The sequence below is a fragment of the Hyla sarda genome, chromosome 6, assembly GCF_029499605.1.
Source record: "Hyla sarda isolate aHylSar1 chromosome 6, aHylSar1.hap1, whole genome shotgun sequence".
Classification (NCBI taxonomy): Eukaryota; Metazoa; Chordata; class Amphibia; order Anura; family Hylidae; genus Hyla; species Hyla sarda.
Window position 1 is genome coordinate 203,930,474 of NC_079194.1, and position 23,119 is coordinate 203,953,592.

The following is a 23,119-nucleotide window of genomic DNA, read 5'->3' on the forward strand; positions in this document are numbered from 1 at the left end:
ATGATAGTGGGGTGCCGCAGCGGTGATCCCCAGGGTCCCAAGCAGTGGGACCGCGGCGATCTGACATCTTATCCCCTATCCTTTGGATAGGGGATAAGATGCCAGGGGCGCAGTACCCCTTTAAGGGGTTAAGATAAATACTTACTTTTTTTTTAATAGTAAATAAACAAACAAATATATTGTACCTCTGCAATTGTAACATCCTATAAAAATAATAAAAAGGAGAGTAAATTGCCAGTGTGGAATATGCAGAAAATCCTTTTATTGTATAAAATCCAAAAAACAGGAATAAAATCCAAAAAACAGGACAGGAAAACCATGATGACGCGTTTCAGGCGTGGACCGCCCTTAGTCATACACATACATTGTGTATGACTAAGGGCGGTCCATGCCTGAAACGCGTCATCATGGTTTTCCTGTCCTGTTTTTCGGATTTTATACAATAAAGGGATTTTCTGCATATTCCACGCTGGCAATTTCCTCTCCTTTCTGATACGTGGGTGTTGCCGCACACCTGCCGTGCTGTGGATGGAACGGTGATTTGGTGAGCTGATCTACACATCTCTCTATATAAAAATAATGTAAAAAAAATTGATTTAACCTGCATTGTGCATGGTGTGAAAAAAAAAACCAGTAACCGTATTGATGTAAACCCTATACATCAAATAATAAAAATTAAATATCAAATGATATGTACGCCAAACAGGTGCCAAAAATACAACTATTCCCCCCAAAAATTATATAAATATTTCATTTTTTTCTCCAAAATTATTAGTTAGCTAGTAAATGACGTGTACCTCAAAATAGTGCTATACAGCTACAGCTCACCACAATACACTATTCCCCTCATAACTTTGTTGAATAAGAAATGTACAGTATACAAGTACATTTTGTCTAGAGGGCAAAGAACTGCAGATAGTCCTCATTGCTTGTTGTAGCTACTATGTTGCTGTATTATCGATACCACTTTCAATACTTACTATTAAAAACATTCGTATTCAAAAATGAAAAGTGTAATAAGAAAAACAAAGCTATCAAGATGTCGAAGCTTTTCCATATATCACAAACCGGTTAAGGTCAATGCTGTACTGAATTTTTTACTGATGATGTTATTTATGGTAATTATACGGTATTATACAGTATTAGCCATTAGAGCAGATCTGAATGGTAGTACTGTTCTCACTATGCCCCTAGGGTTGTGGCTGCCTTCCAGTTTTGTTTCCCTACTTGTTACAGCTTATACAGGTGTGAAGGATTTATCATAAAGGACCCTTTTCAGAGCTCACAGGCTTTGTTTCACTGATATGTATAAAACTACTATAGATGATAAGTTCCCAACCAGTAATTCATGTATTCCAGGAAATAGGGGTGTAACCTGAAGCTTCAGGGCCCTAATACGATGTAACAATGCACAATAGTGTCTTAATATGGGAACGGGTAACTTCTAACTCTGCACCCTCTGTAGTTTTGCTTCTGTGAAATGGTATAGCCCTTGTCTCTAGAGAGTTCATACACTTTCCCACATGTTGTGCTTGCATTGCATTTTGTGATCCCAACCTAAGTGCTATTGTAAAACAATTTGTTAGTCTTTGGTGGGCCCCAGGAGCACTCAAGTTATCCAGGTCTGGATATGGAAGTACAGTTGCACAGTTCACAATTCTATTTATAGAATAGTTCATGTATACTATACAGGAGCCCAGCAAGAAAAGAGTTAACCCAGGCTGCTGCTGAGCAGTTCTAAGTTTAAGTCTTTGTGTCTTTAAGTCTTTCCTGTATATACAGCTGTCTATAGATGACTGTATATACAGGATACAGTAGGTAGAGTTTGCTTTATTCTGCTGTGATAGTGTGGAGATCGGGGTGTAGTAAGGCGGGTGTGTGCATCTCAGCCAATCAGAGCGGCTTTGCTGACTCAGCATTTATCATGAGCTGCTTGGACACATTTATTTACAGGGAACAGTTTTTCTTTACTACACAGGGAGACGGGAGCTCTGATTGGTGAATAACTATTCACCAATCAGAGCTCTGGCCTCCCAGCTACAGGGCTTATGAATTAGGACAGTGTATACATTATTACCCACCTGGAGCTGGTGTAATGAAGAATTCTGTTTCTTGAAGAGAACTGTGTCCCGAAGAGCTGATAGAAATGCTGAGTCAGTGCAGGCACTGTGATTGGCTGAGGCGCACACACCCGCCCCATACTATTGGTTGGTGGTGGGGGGTTGTGCAGTCTAGCTCTGCTCACTATTTTGCTGCCTGGACACAGTTCTCTGCATCCCCTCCACTCTCATGTACTCAGCTTTTCTGCAACCCCTCCACTCTCATGTACTCCGTTTTTCTGCAACCCCTCCACTCTCATGTGCTCAGCTTTTCACAATCTCTGTACTTTTCCCCAGCTTTTCCCCAGGCTTTTCCCTTGCTGTCTGGACACAGTTCTCTGCAACCCCTCCACTCTCATGTACTCAGCTTTTCCCTTTCCCCCAGCTTTTCCCTTGTTGCCTGGACTCCGTTCTCTACAACCCCCCCCCCCCCCCACTCTCTTGTTCTCAGCTTTTCCCTTTTCCCCAGCTTTTCCCAAGGCTTTTCACTTGCTGCCTGGACATAGCTCTCTGCAACCCCTCCACTCTCATGTACTCAGCTTTTCCGCAACCCCTCCACTCTCACGTACTCAGCTTTTCACAATCTCTGTGCTTTTCCCCAGGCTTTTCCCTTGCTGCCTGGACACAGTTCTCTGCAACCCCTCCACTCTCATGTTCTCAGCTTTTCCCTTCTCCCCAGCTTTTCACTTGCTGCCTGGACATAGTTCTCTGCAACCCCTCCACTCTCATGTACTCAGTTTATTCACAACCCCTCCACTCTCATGTACTCAGTTTATTCACAACCCCTCCACTCTCATGTACTCAGCTTATTCACAACCCCTCCACTCTCATGTACTCAGCTTATTCACAACCCCTCCACTCTCATGTACTCAGCTTATTCACAACCCCTCCACTCTCATGTACTCAGCTTATTCACAACCCCTCCACTCTCATGTACTCAGCTTATTCACAACCCCTCCACTCTCATGTACTCAGCTTATTCACAACCCCTCCACTCTCATGTACTCAGCTTATTCACAACCCCTCCACTCTCATGTACTCAGCTTATTCACAACCCCTCCACTCTCATGTACTCAGCTTATTCACAACCCCTCCACTCTCATGTACTCAGCTTATTCACAACCCCTCCACTCTCATGTACTCAGCTTATTCACAACCCCTCCACTCTCATGTACTCAGCTTATTCACAACCCCTCCACTCTCATGTACTCAGCTTATTCACAACCCCTCCACTCTCATGTACTCAGCTTATTCACAACCCCTCCACTCTCATGTACTCAGCTTATTCACAACCCCTCCACTCTCATGTACTCAGCTTATTCACAACCCCTCCACTCTCATGTACTCAGCTTATTCACAACCCCTCCACTCTCATGTACTCAGCTTATTCACAACCCCTCCACTCTCATGTACTCAGCTTATTCACAACCCCTCCACTCTCATGTACTCAGCTTATTCACAACCCCTCCACTCTCATGTACTCAGCTTATTCACAACCCCTCCACTCTCATATACTCAGTTTATTCACAACCCCTCCACTCTCATGTACTCAGCTTATTCACAACCCCTCCACTCTCATGTACTCAGCTTATTCACAACCCCTCCACTCTCATGTACTCAGCTTATTCACAACCCCTCCACTCTCATGTACTCAGCTTATTCACAACCCCTCCACTCTCATGTACTCAGCTTATTCACAACCCCTCCACTCTCATGTACTCAGCTTATTCACAACCCCTCCACTCTCATATACTCAGTTTATTCACAACCCCTCCACTCTCATGTACTCAGCTTATTCACAACCCCTCCACTCTCATGTACTCAGCTTATTCACAACCCCTCCACTCTCATGTACTCAGCTTATTCACAACCCCTCCACTCTCATGTACTCAGCTTATTCACAACCCCTCCACTCTCATGTACTCAGCTTATTCACAACCCCTCCACTCTCATGTACTCAACTTTTCCCGATCTCTGTGCTTATCCCCAGCTTTTCCGTTTCCCCCAGCTTTTCCCTTGCTGCCTGGACACAATTCTCTGCAACCCCTCCACTCTCATATACTCAGCTTTTCCCCAGCTTTTCCCTATCTCTGTGCTCGCTCTGGCAGCTGTCGACTTTCCCCCCCCGACACAGCGGGTGATCAAGAAAATTTTTGTTTATTACAAAATTTGCACTAAAATGTACAGTGGAAAATCCACATGATTTGGCATTTACATGATGTGTGGCCATACCCTTAGGGCAGTGGTCTCTAAATTGTTGACATCCAGCTGTTGCAAAACTACAATTCCCAGCATGTCCAGACAGCCGTTTGCTGTCTGGGCATGCTGGGAGTTGTAGTTTTGCAGGATGTGGATGGCCCCAGTTTAGAGAGCTACAGTCATGGCTGTAAATGTTGGCACCCCTGATATTTTTCAAGAAAATAAAGTGTCTCTCACAGAAAAGGATTGCAGTAACACATGTTTTGCTATACACATGTTTATTCCCTTTGTATGTATTGGAACTAAACCAAAAAAGAAAGGAAAAAAAGCTAATTGGACATAATGTCACACCAAACTCCAAAAATGGGCTGGACAAAATTATTGGCACCCTTTCAAAATTGTAGATAAATAAGATTGTTTCAAGCATGTGATGCTCCTTTAAACTCACCTGGGGCAAGTAACAGGTGTGGGCAATATAAAAATCACACGTGAAAGCAGATTAAAAGGAGAGAAGTTCACTTAGTCTTTGCATTGTGGACTTGAGAACCAAAATTGTGGAAAAATATCAACAACCTCAATGTTACAAGTCCATCTCCAGAGATCTAGATTTGCCTTTGTCCACAGTACGCAACATTATAAAGAAGTTTGCAACCCATGACACTGTAGCTAATCTCCCTGGGTGTGGACGGAAGAGAAAAATTGATAAATGGTGTCAACGCAGGATAGTCCGGATGGTGGATAAGCAGCCCCAAACAAGTTCCACAGATATTCAAGCTGTCCTGCAGGCTCAGGGAGCTGAGCAAACTATCCGTTGACATTTAAATGAAATGACACTCTATGGCAGGAGACCCAGGAGGACCCCACTGCTGACACAGAGACATAAAAAAGCAAGACTACATTTTGCCAAAACTAACTTGAGTAAGCCAAAATCTTTCTGGGAAAACGTTTTGTGGACAGATGAGACCAAGATAGAGCTTTTTGGTAAAGCACATCATTTTACTGTTGACCGAAAACAGAATGAGACCTACAAAGAAAAGAACACAGTACCTACAGTGAAATATGGTGGAGGCTCAATGATGTTTTGGGGTTGTTTTGCTGCCTCTGGCACTGGGTGCCTTGAATGTGTGCAAGGCATCATGAAATCTGAGGATTACCAACGGATTTTGGGTCGCACTGTACAGCCCAGTGTCAGAAAGCTGGGTTTGCGTCCAAGATCTTGGGTTTTCCAGCAGGACAATGACCCCAAACATACGTCAAAAAGCACCCAGAAATGGATGGCAACAAAGCGCTGGAGAGTTCTGAAGTGGCAGCAATGAGTCCAGATCTAAATCCCATTGAACACCGTGGAGAGATCTTAAAATTGCTGTTGGGGAAAAGGCACCCTTCCAATAAGAGAGACCTGGAGCAGTTTGTAATGGAAGAGTGGTCCAACATTCTGGATGAGAGGTGTAAGAAGCTTATTGATAGTTATAGGAAGCGACTGGTTTCAGAATTTTTTTCCCAAAGGGCGTGCAACCAAATATTAAGTTAAGGGTTAAGTGGAAAGGGGGGGGGGGGGGGGGGGGGGGAGGATCGACAGCTGCCAGAACAAGCACAGAGATTGGGAAAAGCAGGGGAAAAACTCAGTACTTGAGAGTGGAGGGGTTGTAGAGAACTATGTACAGGCAGCAAGGAAAAAGGAAAAGCTCGGGAAAAGCTAGGGAAAAGTTGGGGAAAAGGGAAAAGCTGGGGAAAAGCTCAGAGATCGGGAAAAGCTGAGTACATGAGAGTGGAGGAGTTGCAGAAAAGCTGAGCACATGAGTGTGGAGGGGGTGGAGAGAACTGTGTCCAGGCAGCAAGGGAAAAGCTGGGGAAAAGAGAAAGACTGGGGAAAAGCTGAGTACATGAGAGTGGAGGGGTTGCAGAGAACGGTGTCCGGGCAGCAAGGGAAAAGCCTTGGGAAAAGGGAAAAGCTGGGGAAAAGCACAGAGATCTGGAAAAGATGAGGACATTTCAGTGGAGGGGTTGTAGAGAACTATGTCTAGGCAGCAAGGGAAAAGCCTGGGGAAAAGGGAAAAGCTGAGTACATGAGAGTGGAGGGGTTGTAGAGAACTATGTCTTGGCAGCAAGGGAAAATCCTTGGGAAAAGCTGGGGAAAAGGGAAAAGCTGAGTACACAAAAGCGGAGGGGTTGCAGAAGATCAGAGTACATGAGAGTGGAGGGGTTACAGAAAAGCTGAGTACATGAGAGTGGAGGGGTTGCAGAAAAGCAGTGTACATGAAAGTGGAGGGGTTGCAGAAGATCTGAGTACATGAGAGTGGAGGGGTTGCAGAAAAGCTGAGTACATGAGAGTGGAGGGGTTACAGAAAAGCTGAGTACATGAGAGTGGAGGGGTTGCAGAAGATCTGAGTACATGAGAGTGGAGGGGTTGCAGAAAAGCTGAGTACATGAGAGTGGAGGGGTTACAGAAAAGCTGAGTACATGAGAGTGGAGGGGTTGCAGAAAAGCTGAGTACATGAGAGTGGAGGGGTTACAGAAAAGCTGAGTACATGAGAGTGGAGGGGTTGCAGAAAAGCTGAGTACATGAGAGTGGAGGGGTTACAGAAAAGCTGAGTACATGAGAGTGGAGGGGTTACAGAAAAGCTGAGTACATGAGAGTGGAGGGGTTGCAGAAAAGCTGAGTACATGAGAGTGGAGGGGTTACAGAAAAGCTGAGTACATGAGAGTGGAGGGGTTGCAGAAAAGCAGTGTACATGAGAGTGGAGGGGATGCAGAGAACTCTGTCCAGGCAGCAAGGGAAAAGCACAGAGATCGGGAAAAGCTGAGTACATGAGAGTGGAGGGGTTGCAGAGAACTGTGTCCAGGCAGCAAAATAGTGCAGAGCTATGTGTCCTTTTTGATGGTGTAAAAAAAACGTATTTGCGGAAAAAAATACGTCCAAACAAAAAAAAACCCCACACAATAAATTAGTATCCACTGTAAAATGCATTCCACAATACACAAAAAATAGAGTACTTGCTTTTTGCTCTATCAAAAATGATGCACAAAAAAGACGCAATGAAATTCACTGCGCAAATTTTTGCGCAAAAAAATACACAAGAAAAAGGGGTAAACTCAATGATAAATCTCCCTCTAGGTGCTTATGGGACTAGTTTACAAAGGTCAGTTTAGGGGACCAATGCACAAGGAAACTGTCAGCTAATAGGACTAATAGTGCAGGGGCAGGTACCTTTACTATCCCTCTCTGTAGTTTTTGTGTAACTAATAATTTTTTATTAATGTGCTAGTGAGAACATTCAGTGCACTGAGGGCATTACTTCACCCCTAGGTGCACCAATCTGCCCACCTGCTCCTGTAACAGCGTCTCCCCCTGAATGGCCCTCAGTAGAGACGTAACTCAAGGCCGTTCATCAACACAGAGGGGCAGATGAATAATCATGGGGATACACTGTCACAGGAGAAGGTGGATCTGTGTAATTAGGATGCATTTACACCAAGTTTTTGCAATATGGCGGCCGTATCCGGCGGGAGAGTTTAAAAACCAACCATCTATCCCCTGCTGGACCTGCACCAGATTCATTTGAATGAATAGGGGTGAGTCAGATACTGACTCCGATTGGCTTATTTTTGAACAGTACAGTAGAATCTCCCAATAGCGGACACTCACGGGGAATAAAAAAGTGTCCGCTATTGAGAGATGTCCCCTATTGGGAAAAAAGGCTCAATAACTTTCTAAATGACAGATTACTGTACTGTACTTACTCCAGAGTGTAATTACCTATAAAACATGATAAAAAGGACTATTACAGTAGAACCTCCCAGTGCTGTTTAATCACCCCTTATTCCCCCCCCCCCCCCGGATCATTTCATCCCCCCTTTATACCCTGTGCCACCTTATTTCTTTGTGCCAATTTATCCCCCCCCCCATCTCCCCGTGTGCCACATCAGTTCTCTTTGATCCACCTGTACCATTTTGTTCCCCTTTATCACCCTTTGTGTAAATTCATCACCCCCTGTTTATGAAGGGGAAATTAAATGGCACGGGGGGGGGGGATATGTGGTACAGGGGATGGTAATGAGGGGTTGATGAATTTGCACAGAGGCTAATAAAGGGGGAATGAAACAGCACTGGGGGGGGGGGGGGAATCAAGAGGAAATGGTGTGGCACAGGGGGTAATAAAGGGGGAATTGTTTGGTACAGGGGAAATTAAGTGGCACTGGGGGATAGGACCAGCAGATAAGCCTGGTTGTCCCCTATTGGTAGTCTTTTATCCCCTATTTAGAGTGTTTTGTCCCCTATTGGGAGTGTTTTGTCCCCTTTTGGGTGTGTCCGCCTCTGCTATTGGGGGTGTCCCCAATTCAAAGGGTGCAAATACATTACAGGCATCTGCCAGGGAATTAAAAACTGTCCACTATTGGGAGGTATTCCCTATTGGGAGATGTTCCCTATTGGGAGGTGTTCCCTATTGGGAGGTATTCCCTATTGGGAGATGTTCCCTATTGGGAGGTGTTCCCTATTGGGAGGTGTTCCCTATTGGGAGGTGTTGCCTATTGGGAGTTGTTCCCTATTGGGAGGTATTCCCTAAGGGAGATTTTACTGTATCAGTTTTATTCCTGGACTTAAAACCGTGGCAGTCCACGGTTTTCAGTCCGGCAACAAAACCGGATACGGTCTAAAAATGAGCTGACCAGAGTCACTTTCTGGCTCCGTCCGACTCGGGTGCATCGGGGATATGGCAGCGGCTGGTTTTTAAATTCTTTCTCTGGATCCAGCTGCCCTATTGCAAAAACGTGGTGTGAGTGCACCCTAACATGCCTCAAAGTGGAGGGTCCTGGGGAGAAGGGCCTTATATGATGTTTATATGCACATGATTGTAAAATCCCTTCTTATAATAAATATTTATGCTTTTCTTCTACCTTTTTCAGGGCAAAACTTCTACTTATGACCGTATGTCAAGTCTGTACCAATGTAGAAGTAGAGGTAAGAAATGTCTAGTAGTCTCTATGCCCAGATAACCTATGAAGCATGATGGGCAGATTTATCAAATCTGTCTAGGGGTATGTTCACACTGCGTAATTCCCACTAGCAGAATTACGCACAGTAAACATTAATATCAGTGTGAATTAACATCAATGAGGAATTTCAACGCACAGAAAGAACATGCTCATTCTTTGCATGGACGTCCGCGAGCCCTGCATTGCTGTAAATGGTAATGGTGCAGGGCCGTGCGGACTGGCGAACGCAAAGGAATCTCCCCTTGCGGAATTCTGCAAGTGAAGATTCCATTTACATTCCATTCCGAGTGAATGTGCCCTAAAGCATTGTCTGTTGCCAGTAGCAACCAAACATTGCTCAGCTTTCATTCTTCGAAAGCAGAATAAAAATGAAAACTGAGCTGTTATTTGTTGCTATGGGCAACAGTATTTGTCATGGAATCATTCCTATTTATTAATCTAACATTGTTTTTCCCTTAAGTTTCTGCCAGTTTATGTTCCGTCTGAAGATGAGAAGAAAGATTATTTTCTATATGCAAACAATGTTCGGAATGTCATGGCACGGTATGTATCCAAATTTATATTGCTTACTTACTAATGTAATAAAAATATGTATGCCTTACTATGTAAACCCAGAATCAACCAGAATTTAGTTTTTAGGTCCAATATTTCTGCTCATTACAGGTATGGACAGATACATTACATGGACAGATTTCGTCTCAAATTTTGAAGTCAATGTAATCTCCTGCAGCTTTTCTGCCAGTGAAAACCCGCTGCAGCTTAAACTCGTAGAAATATATTTATTCTGTAGGTTCATACGATTAAAATGATACCCAACTTATATAGGTTTGATTTTGTTTTACTTCTTTTAAAAAATTTAAACTTTTTGTACAAAAATTTGCATGTTTAAAACTGTCCACTTCCGGCTCCTATAACTTTTTTATTTTCCGATATACATGAATGTATGAGAGCAAATTTTTTTGCACCGTAATCTGTAGTTTTTTTTCGGATGGGACTTTTTGATCACTTTTTAAACATTTTTTTTATGGTGTACAAAGTGACTGAAATACACAATTCTGGACTTCCCTAGGATGTGAAGTCACAGACAATAAATATGTAAATTGCGCACGATTAAAGGGGTACTCCACTGCCACAGCATCCGGAACGTTTAGTTCAGAACGCTGGGTGCGGGGGTCGTAACATCATGGCCACGCCCCTCATGACATCCCACCCCCTCAATGCAAGTCTATGGGAGGGGGCGTGACGTTCGTCACGCCCCCTCCCATAGACTTGCATTGAGGGCGTGTGGTGTGATGTCACGACCCCCACAGCCTGTACCCAGCATTCGGATCTAAATGTTCCGGGCAGTGGAGTACCCCTTTCAACAGAATGTAGCAGAGGATATTCTGGGGGATATATCTCAGGACCTACTGGACATATTTAAGTAAGTGACCCCTCTTTGAACCCCTGTTCACCCAACACTATAACCCAGTGTATTGCTGTAGAGTAGTGTTGGGTTTAGTGTGGGTAAACAAGCTGACAGTTTTCCATTAAATTAGAAAATGATTCCCTAAAACCACCACTAGGTGGAACCTACTACATATGAATTAATAAAGTTCCCATTGAGCAATATAGTAAAACAAGTTCAGGATCTTCAAAGAAAACATGCAGCTGAGACAATGCATCCATTTACATGTGGACATACAGGTGAAAAGCATTGCAATGCAATGAGCAGTGGAATATTTGTACAATTTTCTGGGTTGCTGTTTTTTATTTATTTTTATTTTATTTTTTATGACTTTTTTTTTTTTTTACATCTGTTTGACCACTCCAGTTTTGTACAATATAGCTAAATTATTTTGAGATGTATGCACAATTAATGTCTTACAGATCTCTTGGAAAACCAATCACAGATCATACCTATGAAGACTGCAGACTAATGTTAACAGCTCGAGATCTGACTTTACCCATGGAGGCTGGCCTTGTAGAGTTCACAAAAATCAGCAGGAAGTTAAAGTGAGATATATTGTTATTCATGTTTATTTTTATGGTATAAAATCTATCTATCTATATATCTATCTCTCTCTCTCTCTCTCTCTCTATATATATATATATATATATACAGTAACCCCCCGACATTGGATGGCCCCGACATATGATCAAATCAACATACGATGGCCTCTCAGAGGCCATCACATGTCGATGTCAGCATCGACATACGATGCTTTTATATGTCGGGGCCATCGCATTAAAGGGGTATTCCAGGCCAAAACTTTTTTTTATATATATCAACTGGCTCCGGAAAATTAAACAGATTTGTAAATTACTTCTATTAAAAAATCTTAATCCTTCCAATAGTTATTAGCTTCTGAAGTTGAGTTGTTGTTGTCTAACTGCTCTCTGATGACTCACGTCCCGGGAGCTGTGCAGTTCCTATGGGGATATTCTCCCATCATGCACAGCTCTCGGGACGTGACATCATCATTGAGCAGTTAGACAGAAAACTTCAGAAGCTAATAACTATTGGAAGGATTAAGATTTTTTAATAGAAGTAAATTACAAATCTGTTTAACTTTCCGGAGCCAGTTGATATATATATAAAAAAAGGTTTTGCTTGGAATACCCCTTTAACTGCTATCCGGCAGCGCAAAATGCTTAAGCTGCTGTCGGATAGCAGTGTAATGTGCCCCAGCAGGTTCACTTACCTATCCCTGCTGCTCCGGGTCCTCTCCGGGGTCCGGGCCTCGCTTTCCGGCATTGTTATTACGTAGCTGCGCACGCCGTCCTGGCGCAACAACGTAATAACGTCACCAGAAAGCAAGGCTCGGACACTGGTGAAGATGCGGAAGACACCGGAGGACCCAGAAGAAGACGTCGGAGCAGCGGGACCCCATCGGGAGCCCCTGGGAGACCATCGGGAGCGGTGAGGACGCGGTCCGGAGCGGCGGGGACAGGTGAGTATTTAATGCACTTTTACATTGCACGAATCCCTCAACATACGATGGATTCGACAAACGATGGGTCGTTTGGAACGAATTACCATCATATGTTGAGGGACCACTGTATATGCGGCGTCTTCCGCATCTTCACCGGTGTCCGAGCCTCGCTTTGTGGTGACGTTATTACGGTGTTGTGCCAGGACGGCGTGCACAGCTACGTAATAACGACGCCAGAAAGTGACTCCCGGACCCCGGAGAGGACCCGGAGCAGCAGGGATAGGTAAGTGAACCTGCTGGGGCACATTACACTGCTATCCGACAGCAGCTTAAGCATTTTGCGCTGTCGGATAGCAGTTAATGCGATGGCCCCGACATATAAAAGCATCGTATGTTGATGCTGACATCGACATGGGATGGCCTCTGAGAGGCCATCATATGATGATTTGATCATATGTCGGGGCCATCGCATGTCGGGGGGTTACTATATATATATATATATATATATATATATATATATATGTATATAACTGTATACATTTTCTCAATGCCAAGTATTATTATTAAAGTATTAAAGGGTAAACATGCTAACAAAAGTGTTTGGGCCATTTATATATATATATATTTAAGGGCATATATATATATATATATATATATATATATATATAATATATTTATTTATTTTATTTTTTTCCATAAAAAAAGGCAGGTGGTAAAACAAAAATAAAATAAAACAATACTTACCTTCCTTGTTCCCCCACCGCCACCTGTATCACCGAGCTCTTGTTCTGCTGTGCAGCACTTCCAGGTTTGGGCATGGCATGTTGCCTGTTGAGACAGTCAGCGGCTGCAGTAGTGTCTCATTGGCTGAGCGGGCAATACATGTGGCATTCCTGAAACCCAGCAGCATTGCTCTGCTAGGTCTATCTATCTTCAGACCTTGACTAATACGCCAATATGTTTATCCGTATTTATCCCAGTAGTCATATGTTTTAAATATTTTGATTTTAGCCTAAAGTGGAAAAATTTTCAGCAACAGCTAGAAGTGTATGCATCTATTGCCGACTTGTCAAAAGGCGGAAGAATTGGAATTGAAGAGTTTGCTACCCATCTTAAGCTTCCAGTATCTGATCTACTAAAAGAGCTATTTGCATTATTTGACAGGGTATGTACTGTAACACGATTTAACCCACAGCCAATCTTCATTTTTATGTTTTTATTCTCTCCCCCCCCCCCCTTATTGTTAAGAGCCTGTAACTCTTTCAATTTTTTATCGACAGAGCCATATGAGGGCTTTTTTATTTTTTGCGTGACCAATTGTACTTTGTAATGACACCCTTCATAAAATGTACTGCAAAACAGAAAAAACTAAAAAAACATTAAATGAAATAACAAACAAAACGTTTTGCTATTATAAAATTGGCATGTCTACACACATTTTTTCCTCATCACCTTCTAAAAATCATAACACTTTCAATTTTGCACATAAAATTCCATATGATGGCTTATTTTTTGCGCCACCAATTCTACTTTGCAGTGACATTAGTCATTTTACCATAAAATCCACGGCGAAACAGAAAAATAATTCATTGTGCGACAAAATTGAAGAAAAAATTTAATTTTGTAGTTTTGGGGGCTTCCGTTTCTACGCAGTGCATTTTTCGGTAAAAATTACACCTTATCTTTATTCTGTAGGTCCATACGATTAAAATGATACCCTACTTATATAGGTTTGATTTTGTCGTACTTCTGAAAAAAATCATAACTACATGCAGGAAAATGTATACATTTAAAATTGTAATCTTCTGACCCCTATAACTTTTTTATTTTTCCGCGTACGGGCCGGTATGAGGGCAAATTTTTTGCTCCGTGTTCTGAAGTTTGTATCGGTACCATTTTTGCATTAATTGGACTTTTTTTTTTATAGCTTTTTATTCATTTTTTTATGATATAAAGCGTGACCAAAAATAAGCTACTTTGGACTTTGGAATTTTTTTGCGCGTACACCATTGACCGTGCGGTTTAATTAACAATATATTTTTTATAGTTCTCGGACATTTACGCATGCGGCGATACCACATATGTTTATTTTTATTTTAATTTACACAGTTTTTTTTTCTTTTATGGGAAAAGTAGGGTGATTCAAACTTTTATTAGGGAAGGGGTTAAATGACCTTTATTAACTTTTTTTCACTTTTTTTTGCAGTGCTATAGCTCCCATAGGGACCTATAACACTGCACACACTGATCTTTTACCCTGATCCCTGCAAAGCCATAGCTTTGCATGGATCAGCGTTCTAGGGGCTCCAATTGCTCAAACCTGTAGCTCAGGCTTGGAGCAATCAAACGCCGATCGGATGCAACGGACACAGGTAAGGGGGCCTCCGCTGGCATCCTAGCTGATCAGAACATCACGATTTCTCTATCGGCTCCATTGGGGGACACAGACCGTGTGTTATGCTGCTGTCTCTAGGAGGTGTGACACTATGGTAATAAAAAAAAGTCAGCTCCTCCCAGCAGGATATATCCGCCTTCAGGCTCTGAGCTAGTCAGTTTAAGCTTAGTGTCTTGCAGGAGGTTGACATGGTCTGGTTTGCTCCAGACCAGGGCTTCTGTTTTTTGTTTTCCTAGTATAGGGAAGTGTTAGTTTTTTATTCCCTTTTCTTTTCTGTTTTCAGGTGGGGACTCAGGGACTCCGTTTCTCTGTTTCCCCATTGCAAGTAAGGGGCACAGACATTGCGTATTTGCGCTGTTAACCCCCCTCGCCAACGGTTAGCGCCTGGGTTGGTACCTCATGGGTCCGGGTCCCCCTATTTTTCCTGCTCGCCTCGCTCGCGCATAGCAGCCAGGTGTGATTCAGGTAACTACAGCTGACTGAAGACTTCACTGAAGACTTCATTAGGTAAGTACTTTCCCTCTTTCTCCTCAGGTAAGCGGACTTGCAACTTCTGGAGACCCCCTGTTTTTGGCCCACCTTTTCAGGTTGGGCTGGCTTACTGGGAATGGAATTTTATTGAGGACTTTATTCAGGGGAGCAGTGGCACTCTGAAGGGGCATGTATGTTTGGCACTGTGTGTGTGTAGTGTGTTACGTTGAACAGCGCCTTTTATGCGGCTTACAGCCGCAGCGCTAGTACGGGCCGGCTTACTTTCGTTTTCACCGGCAGTGCCTTATATGCGGCTGACAGCCGCGGCGCTGGTACGAGCCAGGCGCTCTCAGCGCCGGCTTACTTTTGTTTTCTACGGAGGTCTCTGCCGGCGTATTAACCACCCGCTCTGTTCCCCCTAGTGCATATGCGAATCACATGTGCGCTCAGGACAAGGAGCGGGCGCCATTACAGCTCCTTCTCGGCCTTGTTTTAGCTCCGCCCGCAGGGTGGTCGGAGCTCTTCTGAGGTGCGCATCAGCCTCCAATCAGCACCGTGGGCGCGATTTTCAGTCAGAGGGGGGGGGCCAACTAGTTAGTGCCTCTGCTGCAGGCACGCCCCCCTCTATCATTGGCTGTTCCTTTTCTCACTCTAGCTGCATGGAGCTGTTCTCCTATCTGCAGCTGCCAGGATACATAGACTTATTTGGTCTGTATACACTGTAGTACCAAAATGCCTGGCTCTGCCGTGCCCACTTGCCCTACCTGCTCCACTGCTCCCCCAGACCCCTGGTACCCCCTGATGCCCTTTCGGTCCCGGTGGGTTCAGCCGCTCCACCACCCTGGGTTTTTTCCCTGACCCAGTATATGGCGGACTTGACCCAAGTCTCCCGTTCGGTGGCTGAGGCCTCCCGGGTAGTGGTGTTCGTCCTGAAGGGGTCTTTCCGGTGCAGGACCTCTGAGAGGGCCCGCTCCTCGTCTCCTCATGCTTCACGCTCTCACAAGCGTACTAGGGGTGCCTCGTCTGACTCTTCCATTGAGTCTTCAGATATACGTGGGCCATCCCCTCGTGGGTCCCGCCCCGCCTGTCATCTGGGCACAAACGTCGCTCCTCCAGAGAACGTTTTCGGAATCGCCGCTCTGCCACGCCAGAGCTGCGTACCCGGTCAGGGTCGCCCCCTCCAGGACTGCCTCTACTTATTCACTTCCCCTGGTGAACTGGTGGACGAGGCTTCAGAGACGGCATCTGACTCAGAGGACCGTTCGGACTCAATTGCAACGGTGAACTCATTGGTGACAGCCATAAGAGACACCTTTCACTTAGAGGACCCAGGATCTTTGGATGTCTATCCAGAAGTATCCTTTCATCATGCTAAGCCAGCACCTCAAAGGTTCAGCTCTCCCGCTGACTTTGACAACATTCTGGAATCTGCATGGAAACATCCAGACAAGAGGTTCCCGGGAATCAAGACAATCCAAGAACATTATCCATTTGTCAAGGACTTTGTCGCTAAGTTGGTTTCCCCTCCCTCAGTGGATCCACCAATCTCCCGGATCTCTAGGGCGACTACACTGCCTCTGGCAGTTGCCGCTACCTTCAAGGATCCCACGGACAAGAAGGTAGAATCCTTAGCGAAGTTTGCTTCTGAAGCAGCTGGCTCTTCTCTTCTTCCCATCTTCGCCTCGACATGGGTGTCCAAGGCCCTGTCGGAGTGGTGCCAAAAGCTCCATCAGGATATCTTAGCGGGATCTCCCCCCAGATGATCTATCTGCTCTGGCTCTCCAATGATCTAAAGCTGGGGACTTTCTGTGCGCAGCTTCCATGTAGTCAGCCCGTTGTTCTGCCTTTGCTGTGGGTCACCTAGCGGCCCTCCGCCGCTTTATGTGGCTTAAAGCTTGGAATGCGGTTGCCGCTTCCAAAAGGTCCCTCACTGAGCTTCCCTTTACGGGTGGCCGTCTTTTTGGCAAACGCATCGATGAGATTACCTCTGAGGCAACGGGAGGTAAGAGTTCCTTATTACCTCAAAATAAGGCTCGCCCCTCTTCCCAAAGGAAGTCCTTTTTCCTTTCGGTCCTTTCGGACCTCTGGTTCCAGCTAAGGGTCTGGCCAGGCACCCTTGCGGGACAAGTAGGCTCCCTCATTCCGGGCACGCCCGGCTTGGAATTCGGACTCCAACCGGTCCAGCAGTTTTGCGCCAAAATCGGGCAAGCGCAAGCCCACTTCGGCATGAAGTGAGGCCCCCACCCACTGTTTCTTTTCGGGTGGGAGGTCGTCTCTTGTTTTCCGAGACATCTGGACTTCACACATTCAGGACTCTGGGTCAGGGATGTGGTGTCCAACGGTTACTGGATCGACTTCGCCTCCCTTCCGAGGGATCACGTTTTTCGATCCCGGGCCCCCCGGTCTCTTCCTCTGGCGAAGCAATTTCGAGCAGCTCTCCAGTCTCTGCTTCTCCAGGGGGTTATCGTCCCCTTTCCTCCAGGGGAACGTTTTCGGGTTTGTGGTCCCAAGGTGGACAGTTCTGTGCGACCAATCCAACCGTCACTTTCTCATCCACCACTTCAGAATGGAATCTCTCCGTTCGGTGGTGGCGTCCCTGGAACAAGGGGAGTTCCCTTCATCGGTGGACATCAAGGATGCCTACCTCCATGTACCAATATTTCCGGGCCATCATCGGTACCTCCGCTTGCGGTTCCGGAAGGGCACTTTCAATTCGTAGCCCTCCCCTTTGGTTTTGCCACGGATCCTCGGGTCCTTTCAAAGATCCTTGCGCCAGTGTTGGGCCTGTTTGGTCGAGGGGAATCTAGGTGATATCCTATCTGGACGACCCTCTCATCAAGGCTCCGACCAGAGTCCAGACTCTGGAGAATCTGGACGTCACTCTCCACACTCTGACTCGCTTCGGGTGGATGGTCAACCGGGACAAGTCAGTCCTCTGTCCTACCCAGTCTCTAACCTTCCTGGGACTTCGATTCGACGGCCTCTGCCCCATTTGTCTTCCGCCGGACAAACGTCTGGCGCTCTGGTTGGGGGTCTGCTCCCTTCGGACCCAGGTATCAGTCTCCATCTGCACTTGTATGGAAGTCCTGGGTCGGGTGGTGGTAACTATGGAGGCCGTACCCTTTGCCCAGTTTCATTACCGCCCCCTTCAACTGGCGATTCTCTCTCGATGGAGCAGGTCTCCTCTGTCCCTCGATCGTCAGATTGTTCTCCCTCGCAGGGTCCGTCAGTCTCTGCTCTGGTGACTCCGCTCCCCCCTTCTTCTCCAAGGGCGGTCATTTCTTCCCCTTCTCTGGCAGGTTGTTGCAACGGTGCCAGCCTGTCGGGCTGGGGCGGCGTGTTCAGGGATTGGACGGTCCAGGGACTCTGGTCTCCCCTGGAGACCCTTCTTCCGCTAAACATATTGGAATTACGGGTGATTCTTCTTTGTCTTCTTCATTGGGAGTCCCGTCTTCAGTCCCGTCCTATCCGCGTTCAGTCGGACAACGCCACAGCCGTGGCGTACATAAATCAACAGGGTGGCGCTCGCAGCTCGGCAGCCATGGCCGAGGTGACCAAGATTCTCACCTGGGCGGAGAGTAAGGTGCTCAACTGGGAAGCGGACTTCCTCAGTCGGTCTTCACCCGACCCCGGCAAGTGGTCTCTTCATCCGGAGGTCTTCGCACAGCTCTGCGACCTCTGGGGCTTTCCGGACATGAACCTCTTCGCGTTCCAGCACAATCGGAGGATCCTTCCGTTTGTGTCCAAGTCCCGGGACCCTCAGGCTCTGGCCGTGGACTCCCTAGTGCTTCCTGGGGCGGGGTTCGTCCTACCTTATCTGTTCCCTCCTCTTCCGCTCCTTCCTAGGGTGCTGAGGAAGCTCAAGGCAGAGGACGTCCTCGCCTTTCTGGTAGCTCCAGATTGGCCCCGAAGGTTGTGGTGCGCCGACGTAGTCAGGCTCCTGGACGACGCTCCTCTGCGCCTTCCACTCCGCCCGGACCTACTTTCTCAGGGTCCTCTTGCCACCCCAATTTACAGTCGCTGCATTTGTTGGCGTGGCGGTTGAGAGTGCGGTTTTGAGGGCCTGCGGGTTCTCTTCCCAAGTCATTTCCACCATGCTCTAGGCTCGTAAGCCCTCCTCTGCACGAATTTACCACCATACTTGGCGGTTTTATTTTTGTTGGTGTGAAGCTCAGGCCTTCTCCCCATTGACCTTCTTTGTTCCCCGTCTTCTCTCCTTTTTTTGCAGTCGGGGTTGGAACTGGGGTTGTCTCTCAGTTCCCTTAAGGTCTGGTTTCGGCCCCTGGTTTCTATTTCTCGTGTCCGGACCTTTTTGCAAGGAGTGGCGCACGCTGTTCCTCCTTATCGGTCACCTTCTCCCCCTTGGGACTTGAATTTGGTTCTGAGTGCCCTCCAGGGTGTACCCTTTGAGCCCCTTAGAGAGGTGTCTCTCCGCCTCCTTTCTTGGAAGGTGGCGTTTCTTGTTGCTATCACCTCCATCTGGAGTGTGTCTGAACTGGCAGTCCTTTCCTGCCGTTCTCCGTTTCTGGTGATCCGCCAGAACAAGGTCGTTTTCCGGCCAGTTCCTTCCTTTTTGCCTAAGGTGGTCTCGGCCTTTCATCTCAATGAGGACATTGTCCTCCCGTCCTTTTGTCCGGCTCCTTCTCATCCTAAGGAGCGCTTACTACACAAGCTGGATGTAGTTTGGGCGGTTCGGTCTTATCTCTCCATCACTTCTTTGTTTCGTCAGTGTGATTCCTTTTTCGTCCTTATGGAAGGTCGTCGCAAGGGACAACCTGCTTCCAAGGCCACCATTTCTCGGTGGATTCGGTCCACCATTGAGGTGGCCTATCGCTGTAAGGGGAAGATTCCTCTTTTCAGGGTTGTGGCTCGTTCCACACGTTCTGTTGGGCATCCTGGGCTCTCCAGAATAGAGCCTCGACCTTGGAGATTTGCAGGGCGGCTACCTGGTCATCTTTGCAAACTTTCTCTAGGTTTTCCCGAGTTCATACTTTCGCATCGGCTGATGCTAGTCTGGGTCGTAAAGTGTTGCAGGCGGCAGTGGATCGGCCGTCTGCCTGATTACTTATCTGCCCACCCAAGGGACGGCTTTGGTACGTCCCACTATCTGTGTCCCCCAATGGAGCCGATAGAGAAAAGGAGATTTTTTAACACTTACCGTAAAATCTCTTTCTCAAAGGATCCATTGGGGACACAGCTCCTGCCCTTTTTGGGTTTTTCGTTTGGTTCTCTGTCCGAGGGTGTGTTCAGTTATGTTTTTTCTTCTGGTTCTCGGACAGTTTTGGTGTTTTTCTTTGCCCTATTGGTCTCCTTCTATTGCTCTGGAACTTAAACTGACTAGTATATCCTGCTGGGAGGAGCTGACTTTTTTTTATTACCATAGTGTCACACCTCCTAGAGACAGCAGCATAACCCACGGTCTGTGTCCCCCAATGGATCCTTCGAGAATGAGATTTTACGGTAAGTGTTAAAAAATATCCTTTTTATCACGATAGTCCCAATCAGCCCAACTAAGCTGTCGGGAAGCTTTTACTTTATTTTTGGATGCTGCGTCTGAAGGGTTAATAGCGTGCGGCACAACGAACTGTGCCGCGCGCTATTAGCCCAGGGTGCCGGCTATCATTAGCAGCTGAGAATGACCCGGTGTGATGTGGGGTCATGGTGTGACCCCATTTTAAACACCGGGACCAGGCGCAGGGCGCACAGGTATGCCCTGCGTCCTTAAGAGGTTAAAGGGAACTAATCAGATTTTACCATATATAACACTTGGCAATGCATTATATATGGTAAAATCTGTATCCTTACCATCCTCGGGGAACATTTTTCCCCCCAGGAATTGTGACGATATGAAGTTGTAAAGTCCCCCCCCCCCGTCCTCCCTGCAAGTAGTCTCCTGGCGGGGACTTATATTTACCGCTTCAGTCGTGGCCCGACGGCTAGATTGTCAGCTCACGACATCACTCTGCTCCCTAAGCAGAGAGAGCAGAGTGGTGACGCGAGCCGTCAATCAAGCAATGGGGGATCACCATAGCTTGAGCAACGGGGAGCAAGGGGTGCGGGTAAGTATAAGTGCCCGCCAGGGGACCACTTGCAAGGCGATCGGGGGGGGGGATACTTTTTAACTTCAAATCTTCATCATCCCTGTGGGCAAAAACATCCCTCGGGGATGGTAAGAATGCAGATTTTACCACATATAAAATGCGTTGTCAAACGTTATATATGATAAAATCTGATGATCGGTTCACTTTAAATTGGTACAATTACAACGATACACAAGGTGTACAGTTTCCATCATGTTCCACTACTTTCTAATATTTCCAAACCTTAAAAAAAAATTTAAGTTGCAATTCTTTGAACCCTATAACTTTTTCACTTTTCAGTCTATGTAGCTGTATGGGGGCAAGTTTTTTGTGCGATAATGTGTCATTTTTATTGCTACCATTGTGACATTGATTTAGTTTATCATTTTTAAAAACATTTTTTTTACACTTTTTATGTCCACTAGGGAACTTCTATAAGCAATCATTTTATTGCTTAATAAATTCAGTATGTCAGGAAATTTTGGAAATATTAGGGCAGAATCTGATCCCACGACTTGCTTGCAGACCAAATCGCGATCAAAGTCCCAAACAATTCTGGCATTTGGTATTTTTTTTAAATCTCGTTCACGCATTGTTTCATCAATGTTATATTTAATAGTCTGAACATTTCTGTATTTTAATTTTTTTTTATAGAAAAGGGGGGTACTTGGAATTTTTTTAATGGGGGACATTTTTTTTTATATAATTGAAAAAATATTACCTTTTTTTTTGTTTTTGTTTTTTTAACACTTTTTGATGTCCACTAGGGGACTTCTAGAAACAATCATTTTATTGCTTATTCAATTCAATATCTCAATATCTCAGAAAATATCAGGACAGCATCTGATCTCACAACTTGCTCGCAGACTATCGCAATCTGGAAAAAGAGTTGCTTAAAGTCCCAAACAAGTCTATAGGACTTAGGGCAATTCCATCTCCAGATCGCGATAGTCTGCAAGCAAATCACAGGATCAGAAGTGGCCCTGATATGTTTTGACATAATTTGCCACAGAATTAGATGTACCCTTTTATGTTAACCTATTAATTTATCTCCATTGTGTTTATTTTCTACTTTTTTGTTGTAGGACAGAGATGGTACCATAGACTTCAGAGAGTATGTAATTGGCATAGCAATCCTTTGTAATCCTGACAATTCTGAGGATACTATCCAAATGGCATTTAAGGTAAGATTTTTATTTTATGCAGCACTGAAAAGAATTGTTCTTAATATATTTTCTAAGGGATGGCTTTTCTATGCTGGGTCCAGCCCACTCCTTCTCTCCACCCTTTTCCAATGAAAGATATACTCAAGAAGTTTGTGGTACTCTCACATTTTATAAATACATTTTCAATAACATTTACCTAACAATATACAGCTAACAATCCTGTAAACCTTTCCATGTATTCAAATACCCAGCAAGAGGGGTCCTTGAAGGCTTCACAGTCTCCTTGTTTGCTAGCCATCCAACTCTTAGAGGATTTCTTAATTTCCGCTGTGTGACAACTGACCTATGACAACAATGTGTTATCCCTTACGCAAGGTCATCCCTTCAGAATCGAAGGGCTCTTTCCATAGCCTCCTACGACTCAAGAGTCCTTTAATACAGACAAGTGTTATTCAGATGGACCCAATTGGAATACAATAATTCACTAGACTCATCTTTGAGGTTCCTGTTATGAGACATAAACTTCCCCACCATTTATTTACAGTACAGGCCCCATTATAACTTTTTACTGATCTTGCCTGTCTCCACTTCTGGCGCCCCACAATATCTGACCAAAGGATCATTAGTCTTGGAAAAGATGACCACAACTGCAGTAAACCCAACTTTTCATTATGCATAATAGTCCTAAAAGTCCTGAACCCCAGATCATTGCCGCCAACATGAGCAACCCGGATGTCAGGAGCTCTATCAATGTTGGCGTAAGACCACACCTCTGGGAGAAACCTGGATCACAAAATCC

At 45.4% G+C, this 23,119-nt stretch overlaps 1 protein-coding gene across 8 annotated transcripts in view; it reads left to right on the forward strand.

The window, feature by feature from the left end:
* Positions 1-23,119, forward strand: part of LPCAT2 (lysophosphatidylcholine acyltransferase 2) — a 92,818-nt gene that overhangs the window by 53,499 nt on the left and 16,200 nt on the right. For all 8 annotated transcript variants that reach the window (XM_056526314.1, XM_056526310.1, XM_056526312.1 and 5 more), the window contains 5 exons: positions 9,204-9,258; positions 9,754-9,836; positions 11,163-11,288; positions 13,220-13,373; positions 22,240-22,338. In XM_056526314.1, coding sequence (XP_056382289.1) covers positions 9,204-9,258; positions 9,754-9,836; positions 11,163-11,288; positions 13,220-13,373; positions 22,240-22,338 — 517 coding nt within the window. The remainder of the gene's footprint in view (positions 1-9,203; positions 9,259-9,753; positions 9,837-11,162; positions 11,289-13,219; positions 13,374-22,239; positions 22,339-23,119) is intronic.